Source organism: Orcinus orca, chromosome 1, assembly GCF_937001465.1.
Source record: "Orcinus orca chromosome 1, mOrcOrc1.1, whole genome shotgun sequence".
Taxonomy (NCBI): domain Eukaryota; kingdom Metazoa; phylum Chordata; class Mammalia; order Artiodactyla; family Delphinidae; genus Orcinus; species Orcinus orca.
In genome coordinates, this window is record NC_064559.1 from 204,216,213 (window position 1) to 204,232,260 (window position 16,048).

Below are 16,048 nucleotides of genomic sequence, written 5' to 3' on the forward strand. Positions count from 1 at the left end.
GTGAAAACACAGACTGAAACTTTCGTAAGACCAACTTGGTTTTTCAGACTTCTCGTCTCCTCTCCTGTCGTCAGTTTGGGATTCAGAAGCAGCAACACCCGGAGTGTGATGCTGAAACCAGTGGGGAAAGTCACCTTGAAGCCAATGTAGGATTCCTCTGACTTTATTTACAGACAGGTCCTTGGGAAATAGATGGGGCTTCTTTTTTGTTTTTATTTTTTAAAACAATCTCCCCGGACGATGGTGATGATTAACAAAAAGTAGGCCCTGGAGGCAAAATCAGCGCCTGCTTTGGCTCCCCCATCATCGTCCTCATGAAACAGAAGAGGGAGTCCCAGCTCTCCTCTCCCTGTTGTTGTCCCCACAGTGTCCCTGAGATGAGAAAGGAATGCAGAGCAGCCGCTGGAGCTGTGGCTGTGGAAGATGTGATAAAATCGCAGTGGAGTCTCGGCTGAAGGCTTACTTGGGAGATCCCTGGGCTCTGTCAGAAGCTGATTTCTTTTGTGGGTGCTGGATCCTGTGACTCTGAATGCCACCCAGAGTGGGAGCCACAGCCCTGCACCACGCACTGGGTCTTTGATTGGGGCATACTTCAAATATCATGGCCCAAGTGTCCTTCTCCAAATGTGCAGTTTGGGGTTTTTTCTTTTATTGTTGTTTGAGGGAGGGTTGTTTTGTTTAGTCTCTTGTGAGCCTCCCAGGCCAGAGCACTTCTGATTCAAAGCCTGGCCTTCCTCCAGGCAAATGAGAAAATCAGAAGGTGCTGGATCTGGATATAGTCTGGTTTCCTTCCTATATGTAGCCTCCAAGTCTTTGAATGTCTTGCCGAAGGCAGGCGGAAGGAGGGTTTTGGCTAATATTTCAACCACGGAGTGGCTTCTTTCAACATAGGACCACAGCCCAACTTCTCCACAGATTATGGCCTTTTCTTAGGAACCCAGATTCTGGAGGGAGACCATAAAACCACGTGGATTAAAGATTGAGAAATCTATTTAAAATTAGGTGCTTGAACTTCAAGCCCGGAGCTAGAGATGCCGCATCTTCGTAAGAGCTCAGGGGCTACTCCAAGAAAACTGCCTACTTAATAATAATTGTGCTATTGAACAAGTCACTTTACTTCTCTGAGCATTATGTTCTTCCTCCATAAATAAGGACTGTACTCTCTGCTTTGCCTGAGGCAGATGGAAATGGGGAAAAGCAGATCCCGTTCTGCAGGAAGACATCAGGCGATAGGTGTATGTCCACTGTTTTTCTAGACAAGACAGTTCACAGAATCTAGAGACAGGCTGGTTCCTTCTGTGAAATTTCACTAAGCCGAGAACATAGTTCTGGCCCACAAACGACGCAGGCAGTCAAGAGCCAGAATAGTCTGCCCAGCTTACACTCTGGGCCTGAGAGAAACCCCTTCCTCCAAGCGAGCGGTCCATCGTCCGTAAGAGAGAAAGAATCATGTTTCCCCCTCCTCGCTTCCTGGGGATGGAGAAAAGAAGGAGTTTTTAACAGAACATTTTTAATTCCTTGGAAATAAGTTGCCTCCATGCCACAGAGTAGAAAGATACTAGAGTCTCCCATGCTGGGTAAACTGACTAAACCTAACATTGGGCTTCAAATCCAAACTAATGCCCAGCCTTCCCGGTTTTGGCAGTTTTCGTTTTGTTCTTGTAGAGTCTCCCGAAGAGAATTTAAACTCTCTCTGGACAGTCAGTGACACGGAGCCTGTGGGCTCTGGAAAGCACCTGGCATCCGAGTTCCTAGTTCAGTTCTTAACCATCTTACCTGATGTACACACTAACCACCCTGAGTTACCTTCCACCTTTTTCATGAGGGATCACTTAAGGACTCCCTCCCAATTCTTTTTTCTCTTCCTAATCAGATTTAAGTCTAGCCAGTGTAGTTCCCATAGAAGAAAAACTAAAGGAACACTTATCACTTCCCAGGTGTGAGATGCTGGTATAGCTCATTTTTCACAGCCACTGGTGAGGGGTGGAACTCTGAAGACAGATGTCTGAGGGACACAGGTGTCTTGGTAACTGTTAGAACATCTGTGTTTCTGCCCTGCCCTCGTGCGTGGATTAGCTGCCTGCTAAATCATTGTCACGTCATTCTGCCTCTGGGTTAAGCCCTCTCGACGCCAGGTAATTAATTAATTCCTTATATATTAAAAGTATCTAAGGTTGGTCCTGGCCCCCAAGCCAGGGAGTTTCAATTTTCCTTCAGGGCCATCATTACTGACATGTTTCTATTCAAAAAAAGAAAAAGAAAAAGACTCTTACGTGATTTACAGTAAGGAAATCATTCTGACATTTATTTGAAGTGTTGGGTTTTTTTCTCTCCTTTTCTGTAGCAAAGAACACATTCTCTTTTTCACATTGATCACGATGCTAGTATGTGTGGACATGGCAGGCTTATACAAATGGCTTGTAACTGACTCTCAGATCTCTGGCTCTGTCTCTGCTCTTCCCTAGTTCCACTATCTGTTACCAGCCCAGATGCCTTCTGCTCACTTTGTATAAAATCACATAGTGTAAAGAGGCGTGACTGCTGGAGGGCGCTCTGCAGATTTTGCTCCTAAGCCACCCTATTCAACTAAATGTTTGCTTGGGTAGTGTCCCCCCCATGCCACTTTGATGTATGAGGGGCCTCACCCCATCTCTCTGTTCTATTTGGGTACTGAGGGTTCTGTCAGATTTTTAAAAATATTTTATTGAGATATAGTTGATTTACAATGTGGTATTTCTGCTATACAGCAAAGTGATTCAGTTATACATATATATACATTCTTTTTCACATTCTTTTCCATTATGGTTTATCACGGGATCTATCACATTTTTTTAAACTGTAATTTTTGCTACGCTAGTGTCCAAGGTACCACAGTGTTTTAAACACATGCTGAAGTTTTACTAGCCTGAAACAATTCCCCATAAGCCTGATTTCCCCCAGGGCAATATATTGATAGTGAAGTAAGCAGTGGTTTGAGATTACTTCATATGAATTGTTTTTGGGGGTAGTCAGGCGAGTAGTTTTTCTAAGGCTTATTAAGACTTGTAATTACAGTTGGCCAAGGAGAGCTAAGACTTGCGTTGAAAAAATATGAATCTTCTTGAAAAGCCCAGCCATCTCTCAGCATCACACCCCGGTCCTCCGTTCTGCGGGGTCCTCACCCTGTGTTCTAGGGTGTTCCGTTGGGAGAGGGTTGGCTTAGGTGCCTGTGAACAGCAGTTCCTGTCCCCTGAGGTTGGTCCCAGTGCCAAGTGGTTCCCTGTGCCTTTGTCCTGCTACAGATCGATGCCTTCCAGCACATGCAGCACTTTGTTCAGACCATGCAGCAGCAAGCCCAGCACGCCATCGCCACCGAGGACCAGCAGCACAAGCAGGAGCTGCACAAGCTTATGGCCCGGTGAGCTCCCCAAGGCCGGGCCCGCCGCATGCCAGCCCTGCCCCACCAGCAGCCTCTGCTGCAAGGGCCGTGTTCAAGGCTCCCGGAGCAGCCGCTCGCTTACATCTCTCACCGTTTCCAGCAGGGGTCCCAGGCAGCCATCGAATGACGCTACTCCAAAATCTCTGCCACTTACTTTCCCAGGATCCAGCAGCCCAGGAGCACCTGTGTGCTGTTCTCCTGGTGTCTGGCTTTAGAGTTTGATATGCTGCTACTGCCAGATACGCTGCTAATTTGATGTGTGACTTTAGATAAGTTACTTAACCTCTCTGTGCCTCGGCTTCCTCGTTATATAAAAAGGGGATAGTGAGAGTTCCTTTTTCCTAGGGTGGAATGAAATGGTGTGAGGATTAATGGAAAGAATACATCAGGCCTTTAGCACAGAACCTGGAATAGCTTAGCAATCAGTAAAAGGAAAAAGTAAGGGAGAAGCCATATAGCAATCAAAAGAAAAATTGCTCTCAACAGCTACCACCCACCATAATGAATGTGGGGGAGATAGGTCCATTCAGACCTCCGTGTGCCAGGTACCTGGTTTATGCTAGCATTGAAAGACAGAGGGCAAGAAAAGACCATCCCTTGAAAAACTTGATCCCCAAAGCCTGTCTTTTTCCTTCCATGTGGCTAAGAATTCTGACGGCTCCCTCATGTTGCTTCCCGAGAGGAGGAATAAATATCAGGGAGGCTTTGGTGCTCCTGCAACGTAATTCATTGTTCTCCTTGAAAGGCTCTTCTGAGGAGGGGGCAACCTGGGGGCTTGTTTCTCTGTTTTCAGATGTTTCCTGAAACTCGGGGAGTGGCAGCTGAACCTGCAGGGCATCAACGAGAGCACGATCCCCAAAGTCCTGCAGTATTATAGCGCCGCCACGGAGCACGACCGCAGCTGGTACAAGGTAACCAGAGACGGGAACCTCCCGCTGCCTCCTCCAGACGCCTGCCTGTGCACCCTAGTGGCTCGTGCTTTACAGCAAGGCCTTGGTGGCCTGGTCTGATACCGCGAATTGGCTTTTTTGAGTGCTGGGAGCCAGTTTGTTAGAGGCCCTTTCTACGTCTAATTGATAGATTCTTTGACTTGAAAAAGACTTATTATGCCGTGAGTGTGTGCGTGGCTCTGGGGATGCTGTTGTCTTACAGACGCTTGGCGGCTTGTTTTCCTAGAGCATCTGCACACATGGTTAGTCTCTGGGACTTGTGTCTTCCCTTGGGTCATCTGTTCCTTCCCAGCTTCTTTCTGATTCCCATCCCTTTCTGCTCCTCATCTAAGAACTGAACTTTCTGTTTTTATTGGAAAGCTCCGGGTAACATCCTGTTATATCATAGGAAATTTTTCAAGAAGATAAACAGAATTAGAAAATGTATAAAAGATGTGATTGACTGGGAGAGGACTGAGTCTTGGGCGTATACGTCTTTGGTGAGAGCACACATTCTCATGTTTTTCTCTCTTTTCTGAGGGGCCTCCTGGTAAGAGCTTCGTGGTGTGGCAGGTGTCCTCCATTTCTCTCCGGTGTCTCCTTAACCGGCTGATACTGTGTGAATTAATCCCTCTGGGATCCAAACCTGCATCTGGAGACCACAGAAACATCAACGAAATTCTTATGCTGCTTTAAGCATGCTTCAGTCTGATCTGAAAAATGCTCATTTTGTGAAAGCAGCAGTAATTATTCTCTCTAGGACAGCTTCAGTCTGAGGCTGGAAGAATATGTCCAGTGAACCCTTGGTCAGTTGGAACCTTACTAATTAGAACTGTGTCCTAACCAGATTACTTTTCTTCATTCAGCTTTTCAGAAAGAAACAAATCACAAGTAAAAAACTGGCTCCAGGACTTTTAGTTTTAGTTTTTTCCTAGCATGGGCCCTTTTGGGTCTATACTGTCTGGTACCATCAGTGGTGTATGTTAGTCCCATGTGCATGCAGGACTCTTTCTGTCTTGTTCAGCGGGACCCCCAGCTCATAGTACATATGTAAGAGGTATTTGTCGAATAAACAAAAGTATGGGAAAACTGAGCCTGGGTCATTGTAGGATTCTTACTCATCAAATAGAGGTTGATTATGATCAATCTACTCTGCTTAGCTGGGGAAATGGACACTTCCATGTTAAAGAAAGGTTTTTAGCAAGGGATGCAAAGGAATTTACTGATTATCCAGAAAGTCCAACTATGAGTAGATTTTTTTTTTTTTGGCTGTGATGGGTCTTTGTTGCTGTACGCAGGCTTTCTGTAGTTGAAGTGAGTGGGGGCCACTCTTTGTTGCGATGCGCGGGCTTCTCATTGCAGTGGCTTCTCTTGTTGTGGAGCACGGGCTCTAGAGCGCAGGCTCAGTAGTTGTGGTTCACGGACTCAGTAGTTGTGGCTCACGGGCTCTAGAGCGCAGGCCCAGTAGTTGTGGCTCGTGGACTCAGTAGTTGTGGCTCGCGGGCTCTAGAGCGCAGGCTCAGTAGTTGTGGCGCACGGGCTTAGCTGCTCCGCGGCATGTGGGATCTTCCCGGACCAGGGCCTGAACCCGTGTCCCCTGCACTGGCAGAGTATTCTTAACCACTGCGCCACCAGGGAAGCCCAATGAGTGGATTATTTAATGTCCTCCTACCACTGCAAACTTACCAGGTCCCAAATCAAACTGTCCCTCATGCTCTGTACACCAGGCAATGCTATTCCATAGCGTCACTGCAGCTCAGAGCGTCAGAGGTGTGAATGGTTAGCGCCAGAGGCTGCTTCTGGCAAGCAGGCGCTGAGCACTGGCTCTCTGACAGGCCCCGAGCCAGGTGTGAGGGACGAACGATGACCAAGAGTCACCCTCCGTGGTGGTCCTGTGCTCTCAGTGTGTCCCCTTCCCCACTGTCCTCTGGCCTGGTTAAGACCTTCACCCTCACCCCCTGAACCTCTGCCCTCTTAAATAATCTGTTTTATATCTGCTGCCAAAGGAATGTTTGAAGCCCAGCTTTTAACTCAGCTTTAAAAACTCCATTTCCTACAGAATGAGATGGGACGCCCTTGGTCTCACATGCCAGCTGCTCCGTGGTCTGAGCCTGCCGCTTTGCTGGGCTCCCCCTCACTGCTCTCCTGCGTGTGCTCTAAGCTTCAGTCACATCTGTCTGCTTGTGTCCTGTGAACTGTGCCGTGCTTGCCCAGCCTGCATCTCTGTCCCTGTTCCTCCTCTGCCAGGACGCCCTCCCTGCCGCCCTCTTGCGCCGTCCTTGCCCATCTAAGGCTGCTCAAGACCCGCCGCAGTCTCTCCTCTGTGACGCCTTGCCCGCCCGTCCCTGGCATTCCCGTTGTCTGTCTCTTGTTGCCCCGGTCACGTTCTGCCTATTTTTAGGTTTTTGAGTAACCTACCCTACTAGATTAGCAGGTCCCTGAGAAAAGGCCCATAGCTTGTTCCTCCTCATGTGCCCCCCACCCCGCCCATGGCACTCACCACAGCCCCCGCTACAGCAGATGCACCGCAAAATGAATGAATCGCATTGGATTTAGTAAAATGCCCCATTCCCCAGTGTTCCACGAAGTGAGGATTTGCTGTGCTGACCACTAAGAAGAAAGGGTGGCCTGCACTCTTCCTCAGCTGTGGCCTCACACCCTCAAGGCCCTTGATGCCTGAGCTTCCTGCCCCTGCTGATGTCACAGCCCCGATGTCTGTCCTCTCGTCCCCGCCCACAGGCCTGGCACGCGTGGGCTGTGATGAACTTCGAGGCTGTGCTCCACTACAAACATCAGAACCAAGCCCGCGATGAGAAGAAGAAACTGCGTCACGCCAGTGGGGCCAACATCACCAACGTGGCCACTGCCGCCACCACGGCGGCCACGGCCACTGCCACCAGCACCGAGGGTAGTAACAGCGAGAGCGAGGCTGAAAGCACTGAGAACAGCCCTACCCCATCTCCTCTGCAGAAGAAGGTCACTGAGGTACCCTTCCTTCCTCCCCCATCAAGGACGGACCCAGGCACCAGGCGCTCTGAGGGATGGAGGCTGATAGGAGCCTGAGGCCCTACTCGGAAGCTCTGGTTGAAGCCAGAAAACATGGTTTGCCATCGGCATTGTTTGAGACAGTACTTTTGTTTATATATTTGGGTTTGGGGAACTGACGTAGCCCCTGTGCTGAAGAATGAGGTCCTTGTCATGCTTCCCATGTGACTGAGCTCATTCTCCTAATGCTCTGCACCGGTGTGAAGGCAGCCTACACATCTTCGGGCCCACTCTGAGCACAGAGCCCGGCAGAGTCCATCCCCTGTCTTTTTCTCTCCCCTTCCACCTCCCCTGAGGCTGTCGGTTCAGGGCCTGGGGCAGCTGACCAGCCCAGAGATCAGCATGTTCAGGGCCTTAGCCCCACCTCCTCTGCCACCCTGTTCCAGAAGCCACTGTTAGCCCAGGATAGTAACAGTTACGGCACCGTTGCCATTACTGAATGCTTGCTCTGTGCCAGGTGCTGATATAAAGGCTTCTGTGTATTAGCTGCTTTAATCCTCATAACCACTCTTTGAAGGGGATACTATTTAGTATGCTCTTATGCCCATTTTACAGATGAGAAAGCTGAGGCAAGAGTGTCACTAACATACGTGTGTTCCAACAGGATTTGTCCAAAACTCTCTTGATGTACACCGTCCCTGCTGTCCAGGGCTTCTTCCGATCCATCTCTTTGTCACGAGGCAACAACCTCCAGGACACGCTCAGGTATCAGGGAAAGGAAGGGAAGCCCTGGTGGGCCATGTGGATGGCAGGTCACAGAAGTCACACATAAAGTCCTCTTTCCCTACCCACCCCGATGAGCACGTCCCAGAGTCGCAGCTGACCAGCCCCACCTGTGCGGGTGAAATCTGCAAAGAGGAGGGAGCAGTGGCCCAAGGACTGCCCGTGTGTGGCTTGTTATGTAGGAAGTAGAAAACCAGCTGTTTCTCCCAATATCGCTGAAATTCCTTCAGCTTTTGGAGGCAACTCTGAGAGGCCTAAACAAATGGCAACAGGCCAGCCAGTCCAGAGGCTCTAGGTGACCAGCCCTCCTGCGTTTGGGGGTCTCCACTGGCTAAGTGCCAGGTTTCCAAGTTGCTGCTGTGCTACAGGCAACTCTTTCTGCACGTGCAAAGCTTATCCATGGGCTCGTCTGTTAGTGTTATGAGCTGATGCCATGGTGACCCCTCTGTGTTACCTGGAATTAAATAATCATTCACTTGGAATAATCTTCCTGTGTTTGGCCGAGCACCGCTGGCCATCCCCACCCACCCACTCCCAAGCAGTCCCAAGACCGAACACATTGGAGAGCCACTGATTTGGAATTCTGCCATTTCTCTTCCCAAGAGTCTTGAAGATGAAAAAACAGACAAAAGCTGGTAAATTAAATTTTCTATGACTCATTTTTCTTTTCCAGAGTCCTCACCTTATGGTTTGATTATGGTCACTGGCCAGATGTAAATGAAGCCTTAGTGGAAGGGGTGAAAGCGATCCAGATTGACACTTGGTTACAGGTGAGGGTACTTGGTTACAGGTGAGGACACTTGGTTATAGGTGAGGCTACTTGGTTACAGGTGATGACACTTGGTTACAGGTGAGGCTCCTTGGTTGTAGGTGAGGACAATTGGTCATGGGTAAGGGTACTTGGTTACAGGTGAGGTACTTGGTTACAGGTGAGGACACTTGATTACAGGGGAGGACACTTGGTTACAGGTGGGGATGGGTCAGATTTTGCTCCTTGTCTGTCTCCTCTTACAGTCATACACTGTTGAGAGTAGCAAGGAAGTATGTGCTGTACAGTGGTGAGGAAGTAGGGATCGACCCCAAGGTCAAGACTCCATATTTTCTTCAGTTCCTTTTAGAGAACTGAAGAGAATGAACCATTTCCAAGCCCAACAGCATCTACCAAACAAGTCATAAGAGCTGTTCGTGGCTCAGAAGAATAACTGGAGTTGTTTCCACATCTCATGCTGCACACTGTGTCTTTCTGAATATCAGGTTATACCTCAGCTCATTGCGAGAATTGATACGCCGAGGCCCTTGGTGGGACGTCTCATTCACCAGCTTCTCACAGACATTGGTCGGTACCACCCCCAGGTACGTGGAGACCCGGGGCAGTTTCTCATCTAACTGCTGACCTTCTGATTTGGTGGTCAGCCTTTCCTAAAGCTGCTCTAGAGATGCGAGTGCAACTGGGAGCTAAGTGTCCTGTCCTGCCCCCGGGAGGGCCTGCCTAGCTGGCAGGCTCTGGGACCCAGGGCCCTTCCAGGAAAGAAAGAACCCCCGCCAAGATCGTATAGCCCCTGCCTGGTAGACTCAGATGAGTGTCGGTATCATCTTCTTGTCATCCTCCTTTCACACGAGTTTGGAAATGTTCCTTCTGTATTTGCTTCAGGCCCTCATCTACCCGCTGACGGTGGCTTCTAAGTCCACCACCACGGCCCGTCACAATGCGGCCAACAAGATTCTGAAGAACATGTGCGAGCACAGTAACACCTTGGTGCAACAGGCCATGATGGTGAGTCAGGGCCGGGCAGATGTCACGGCCTCTGGCCACCGAGCAGGGGTCTTGAGTGACATTGTCTTTCTTCCTCATGACAGGGCTGCGTACTCCCTCTGGCTGCCAGATAGAGTACCTTCTGTTTCTCCGAGACAGGCCTTCCTGAGCTTAGCTTATCCTTGGTGCTTCCCTCCTTCCCCTTTCTGACCCAGGTGAGTGAGGAGCTGATCCGAGTGGCCATTCTCTGGCACGAGATGTGGCACGAAGGCCTGGAAGAGGCATCTCGCTTGTACTTTGGGGAGAGGAACGTGAAAGGCATGTTCGAGGTGCTGGAGCCCCTGCATGCTATGATGGAGCGGGGACCCCAGACTCTGAAGGAAACATCCTTTAACCAGGTATGGAATGAAAAAGCGTCAACTGACGGGACTCCAGAGCCTTTTGCAGACGCCTTTCCCTCTAACCTCTTTACTGACTTGAAGAAAATGTATTCTGATGGAGGGAGGTCATAGGATATAAAACATCAGAAATTTATTTGTCACTAAGTTACAAGAACTCTCCCAAAACTTTAATGGGAAAACTATGGGATTCCTCACGAGGCCATCTCGTCTGTCTTCCGAACTTACTTTACCTGAGAAGCCATTCTGAGGTTGGGACTTTGGGGCTGGAATACTGCCGAGCTTCCCTGCTGAGCGATCCAGGCCAGTGCCTTCTGGCCAGGGTGCGCTCCCGAGGAGTTCTGCTGTCTGCTTGGGGACTCAGCCTTGTGGCTTAGTCAACACAAATGACAACTTGCAAATTTCCCCTGCATTCCCTCTCAGGCGTATGGTCGAGATTTAATGGAGGCCCAAGAGTGGTGCAGGAAGTACATGAAATCAGGGAATGTCAAGGACCTCACCCAAGCCTGGGACCTCTATTACCACGTGTTCAGACGAATCTCAAAGCAGCTGCCTCAGGTAGGATCTTGAGGCTCCAGCAGGGTTAACGGTCATTATAGTCCTTTCTGTTTTATTGTCTGTGAACATTCTAACACTAACCCCCCAGCACCTGGTTCCACTTCTACCTGCAGACAAGGGACAAGTCATCGCTATTAGCAACCCATTGAAAAATACTTAAATGGCATTTAAATTCCTCCCTGAGGCAGAAAACTAAACCCTGTGGTAATTATTCACAGCTCACATCCTTAGAGCTGCAATACGTGTCCCCAAAACTTCTGATGTGCCGGGACCTGGAATTGGCTGTGCCGGGAACATATGACCCCAACCAGCCGATCATTCGCATTCAGTCCATTGCACCATCTCTACAAGTCATCACATCCAAGCAGAGGCCCCGGAAGTTGACGCTTATGGGTAAGGACCGTCGTGCGGACCTGAGACTCGGGTAAGGACCCAAGTCTCCCTCCCACCCTGGCAGACCCCTCCCCTCTCCTGAAACGACTGCTCGCTGTCCACACGACTAATCTTTCTCCCGTTTATTGAGAGCCGAGTAGGGAAAAGTGGGTTTCTCCTTTACTGCCTCCTCCCTGGGACCCCTCGTTGATTCATACAGCTGTGCTTACTTAAGTGAAGCATAACACTCCCCCCCACCCCCAGAACAGGTGGAAGGGAGCTGTGAAGGCCTGCGATGTGGAGGATGGGTGGGTGGGCAGCTGTCAGGGAGCTGATGAGGCAAGAAGGAGGCCCCGGATGCAAGCACGGCAGGTGACAGGCCACGTCGAAGGAAGGGCACCGGGCTTGAGTGTCCCTGTTTACTCTCACATTCTCTCTTTGTGGGAATTGCTGTGTAAAGTGAACAGACGGAAGTAGAACTCAGTTCAGACAGTGAGGTTCGTTACCTAGGGGGTGTGGTTTCGGGAGGCCTGAGTGCTCTGCTGACACTCTCAGCTTTCTTGCCTTTAACAGTGATTGTGTTTTTTAAACAGTGATTATTCACCGGCAGCAGCAAATGGTGGTCCACGGGTTATTGTCTCTCCGTGGGCTGGCCTTTTCTAATACTAAAACACGTGTTGGTCAGCTTTCAGCAGCGTCTAATTAAAGAGACTTTACCAAAGGACTGTTTTCGGAGGTGTGGCTGAGTTAAGAGAGCCGGTAGTGTGAAGTTAGTCCTCACCCCTAACCTCCAGCATGAAGAGGGCACAGAGCCCGGCAAGGGCTGTAACCTGGAAAGAGAGGCCGTCCCCTAGAAGCCGTGGCTTAGACAGTGGGAGGGAGCTATTTCCAGAACTGTAGCCTGGCCAGTTGTCAGGGGCAAGTACCCTGACCTCTCCCTCTTCCCACCCTCTGACCTCCCGCCACTGCCCCCATTGGCCAAGCACACAGGGGAGCCCAGGGGATGTGGTCTCTAGGGGTCAGGCTTCTCGGGTCAGAGCAGGACAGAGAAGGACAGAAAGTGGGTTGGGGAGGGGACATGTAGAGTGACCATCTTTGTGCAGACTTGTTCCTGGCCCTCGAAGACAGTTTTTTAAAAATTTTACTTATGTTGATTTGAACATCTCATTGGCGGACCATTAACAGGAGGGCCATTCTTTTCATCCGTTCTAGGGAGTGTTTCTTCTCTTTGTAGGGACAGTATGACTGGGTAAGTTATGTGTCCACAGACTTGTGAATGCAGTGGTGGTCCACCAGCCAGTGGGATTGAGACCCTCTGATCCTCGCTGACTGCTCCCCCCATTCTTTACAGGCAGCAACGGGCACGAGTTTGTCTTCCTCCTGAAGGGCCATGAAGATCTGCGGCAGGACGAGCGAGTGATGCAGCTCTTCGGCCTGGTCAACACCCTTCTGGCCAATGACCCAACATCTCTTCGGAAAAACCTCAGGTATTCAGGATGCCGAGAAATCTTCTAGTTATTTCTTAACATCTCTCCAGGTAGTCATGTACCTTTGCCAAATAAGTAATTACATACCTGACAGGAAGTCATCAATAGCCAAGGTGTCAAAGAGAAAAATTCTCCAGGTTTTTAGACTGTTCTCATGGGAAATGCCTTTGATAACCTCCAGAGGATTCAGAAAGGAACACTTTGTGGCCTTTAGACTGGAGATTACACAAATTCAATGTGTTCTACCCTTACAGGATGACAGCCCTGCCAAGCCCTTCCTGTCCTCAGTCTTCTCTTACTCCTCTTTCTGTTAAGAACATAGATATGGGGCTTCCCTGGTGGCGCAGTGGTTGAGAGTCCACCTGCCAATGCAGGGGACACGGGTTCGTGCCCCGGTCCAGGAGGATCCCACATGCCGCGGAGCGGCTGGGCCCGGGAGCCATGGCTGCTGAGCCTGCGCGTCCGGAGCCTGTGCTTCGCAACGGGAGAGGCCACAACAGTGAGGGGCCCGCGTACCGCAAAAAAAAAAAAAAAAAAAAAAAAAAGAACAAAGATATTAAGTGGGGAGGTTATTTTAGGCTTAGAAATAATCACGGGATTGTTCCCCCAAAGGAGTGAGTTTGTTAGACAGTTTGGGAAGGCTGATGGTGCCTTCACACCGTCAGCCCCCTGACTCTGTGTGATGCGTTATCCTTCACAAACGTCCCTCATCACACACCCCACAATAGCCCTGTGCCGGCGGGTTCATTCAAACCAGTTTGCATGTGCCATGAGTGGATCAAAGTTCTACTCTGGGGCTTCCCCGGTGGCACAGTGGTTGAGAGTCCACCTGCCGATGCAGGGGACACGGGTTTGTGTCCCGGTCTGGGAAGATCCCACATGCCGCGGAGTGGCTGGGCCCGTGAGCCATGGCCACTGAGCCTGCGTGTCTGGAGTCTGTGCTCCGCAACCGGAGATGCCACAACAGTGAGAGGCCCGTGTACCACAAAAAAAAAAAAAAAAAAAAAAAAAGGTTCTACTCTGTTTTCTGCTCAGTGACCCTGCTTCCTCATGGGTTTTAGCATCCAGAGATATGCTGTCATTCCCTTATCAACCAATTCGGGCCTCATCGGCTGGGTCCCCCACTGTGACACGCTGCACGCCCTCATCCGGGACTACAGGGAGAAAAAGAAGATCCTTCTCAACATCGAGCATCGCATCATGCTGCGGGTATGTGATGAGTCTGCCAGGCCCAACCCTTTAGTGTCTCGGAGGCAAAACTCACCAGTCAGGGAATCTGCACAAAGCTGCTTTTCTCGTTCTCCTATACGTGTCCACCACTGAAAAATCTGTTTGAGGGAATTAGCTGTTGACAAAGGATTAATGATGTGAGTCCTAAAGCAGATAACCTTCTCTAAGAAACAGAAGGACCCTAAAGCCCAGAAATTAGGTTTCCATCACCCTCCGTGAGACTAGACAGCATTATGTATCAGGCAACATGTATCTACTGAATACTAATAATGTATACAGAGCACTGACTGGCCATATGGGGAGATAATGCTTAGTAGGTGTGTGAGTGAGGAGAACGAGAATTGTTTGTTGCCCAAAACCGTGAACCTTTCAGTGTTCTCGTTCATACCGGTAGCCTGGCACTGAGGCAAGGCCCGTTTTACCCTTAGCCCTGGCACTTCCTGTGGTCATTGGGTTAGAGTGGCCACTGCTTTTCTTTGTTTCCCTTCTCCTTTTGGCGGTGGTGGGGAAATTAGAACCCAGCCCTGCCTGGCCACGGAGCCTTGTTTCTTCCTGGGTTGCCTATCTCAGGCCGCCCCTCACAGCCCTTGTGTCCTGGTGCAGATGGCTCCAGACTACGACCACCTGACTCTGATGCAGAAGGTCGAGGTGTTTGAGCACGCCGTCAACAACACAGCTGGGGACGACCTGGCCAGGCTGCTGTGGCTGAAGAGCCCCAGCTCTGAGGTACGGCACCCCACCCCACTCGTGCCACTGCCCTTTGGTGCACCCCCTCGGGTCAGGAATGGTTTTCTTGTTTGTTCCTGTGCACCTGGTGGACGAGTCTCTGTAATGATTAGCTGTGGATGATGGGCAGTCTTTTAGAGCAGAAACTGAATGGGCGAGCCATGCAGTCTAGCAGTAGTTAGTAGTTTCAAGTTTCAACCATTGCTTTACGATAGTATTTTATTTAAGGCTGTTAAATCTTTTCCATATGTATTATAAATTTCCTATTTATTTGGTTTTTCAATTTTGTTAACAGTATGTTTCTCAGTTTGAAATTTTTGTTTTGGTTTTGATGTGCATTTTTAAATGTTAGAAGTTAATAGATTTTTAATCCTTTTCTTTAAAGTCTACCTTTGGCTTTATATTTAGAAAGTCTCCACCTCAAGATTACTTATCTTTTCTTGTACTAATTATAAGATCTGTGATGTGATATGATACTGCTGTATGATAAATATAAAAGATGTTAAGAGAGTAAATTACATAAGTTCTTATCACAAGGGGAAAAAAAAGATTTGTGTTTACATTTAATCCTTAACCCAAGTTGGAATTTAAAGTTAGGGCATAAATTTTATTTTTTTAAGACGATGAAGTAATATTTTAGTATTACCAAATCATCCATCCTTTCACCACTCTTTAAAAGAGTCAATTTTTATTATATACTAAATTCTTATATGCCTTTGGATTTCTTTCTAGAATTTCTATTTCATTGATCTTTCTGCCTGTTTCTCCTCAAGTATCCCACTGTTAATACAAGTCTCTTCTCATTGACTATTTACATATAATTTTTTTCCAGATAAATTTTGGGATCATTTTGTCAAGGTCCCTCAAAAACGTGCCAATGAATTTTTATTGAAATTACATTAAGTGTATTGAATAATCTGGGAGGATAGTACATCTTTTCAATCTTAAGTGGATATCCTTAAATGGATATTTTCACTGACTCAAGTCTTTATATTTCTAAGCAAAGTTTAATTTATTTATTCATCTAAGTTCTGCACATTTCTAATTAAGTTTATTCTGAGCATAGTTTATCTTTGTAATTATGAATGTGATTTTGGTTCCCTTATACGTTCTAACTGCTTATTGATGGACTATAAGCAAACAACTGATTGGGGTATAATTATGTTGAAACAAGTTAGTTTCCAGAGCCTTGGTTCACGTGTGCTCCTGTGTTCTAGGTGTGGTTTGATCGAAGAACCAATTACACCCGTTCTTTAGCAGTCATGTCCATGGTTGGGTATATTTTGGGCCTGGGCGATAGGTGAGTGAATTTGTTTCTTTGAGTCTTGCTTCTTGAATGGCTTCATTTTGTAGCCATTGTAGTTTTCTTGAATGGCTTCATTTTGTTTTCCAGTGAGATTTATGACCAT

The 16,048-nt window shown here is 48.6% G+C and overlaps 1 protein-coding gene across 4 annotated transcripts in view; it reads left to right on the plus strand.

The window, feature by feature from the left end:
• MTOR (mechanistic target of rapamycin kinase) overlaps window positions 1–16,048 on the plus strand; it is a 117,851-nt gene that overhangs the window by 91,476 nt on the left and 10,327 nt on the right. For all 4 annotated transcript variants that reach the window (XM_049712406.1, XM_049712413.1, XM_004272387.3 and 1 more), the window contains 14 exons: window positions 3,282–3,397; window positions 4,212–4,329; window positions 7,087–7,332; window positions 7,997–8,097; window positions 8,789–8,885; window positions 9,370–9,468; window positions 9,767–9,889; window positions 10,084–10,266; window positions 10,690–10,824; window positions 11,043–11,217; window positions 12,548–12,683; window positions 13,745–13,892; window positions 14,517–14,639; window positions 15,857–15,939. In XM_049712406.1, coding sequence (XP_049568363.1) covers window positions 3,282–3,397; window positions 4,212–4,329; window positions 7,087–7,332; window positions 7,997–8,097; window positions 8,789–8,885; window positions 9,370–9,468; window positions 9,767–9,889; window positions 10,084–10,266; window positions 10,690–10,824; window positions 11,043–11,217; window positions 12,548–12,683; window positions 13,745–13,892; window positions 14,517–14,639; window positions 15,857–15,939 — 1,883 coding nt within the window. The remainder of the gene's footprint in view (window positions 1–3,281; window positions 3,398–4,211; window positions 4,330–7,086; window positions 7,333–7,996; window positions 8,098–8,788; window positions 8,886–9,369; window positions 9,469–9,766; window positions 9,890–10,083; window positions 10,267–10,689; window positions 10,825–11,042; window positions 11,218–12,547; window positions 12,684–13,744; window positions 13,893–14,516; window positions 14,640–15,856; window positions 15,940–16,048) is intronic.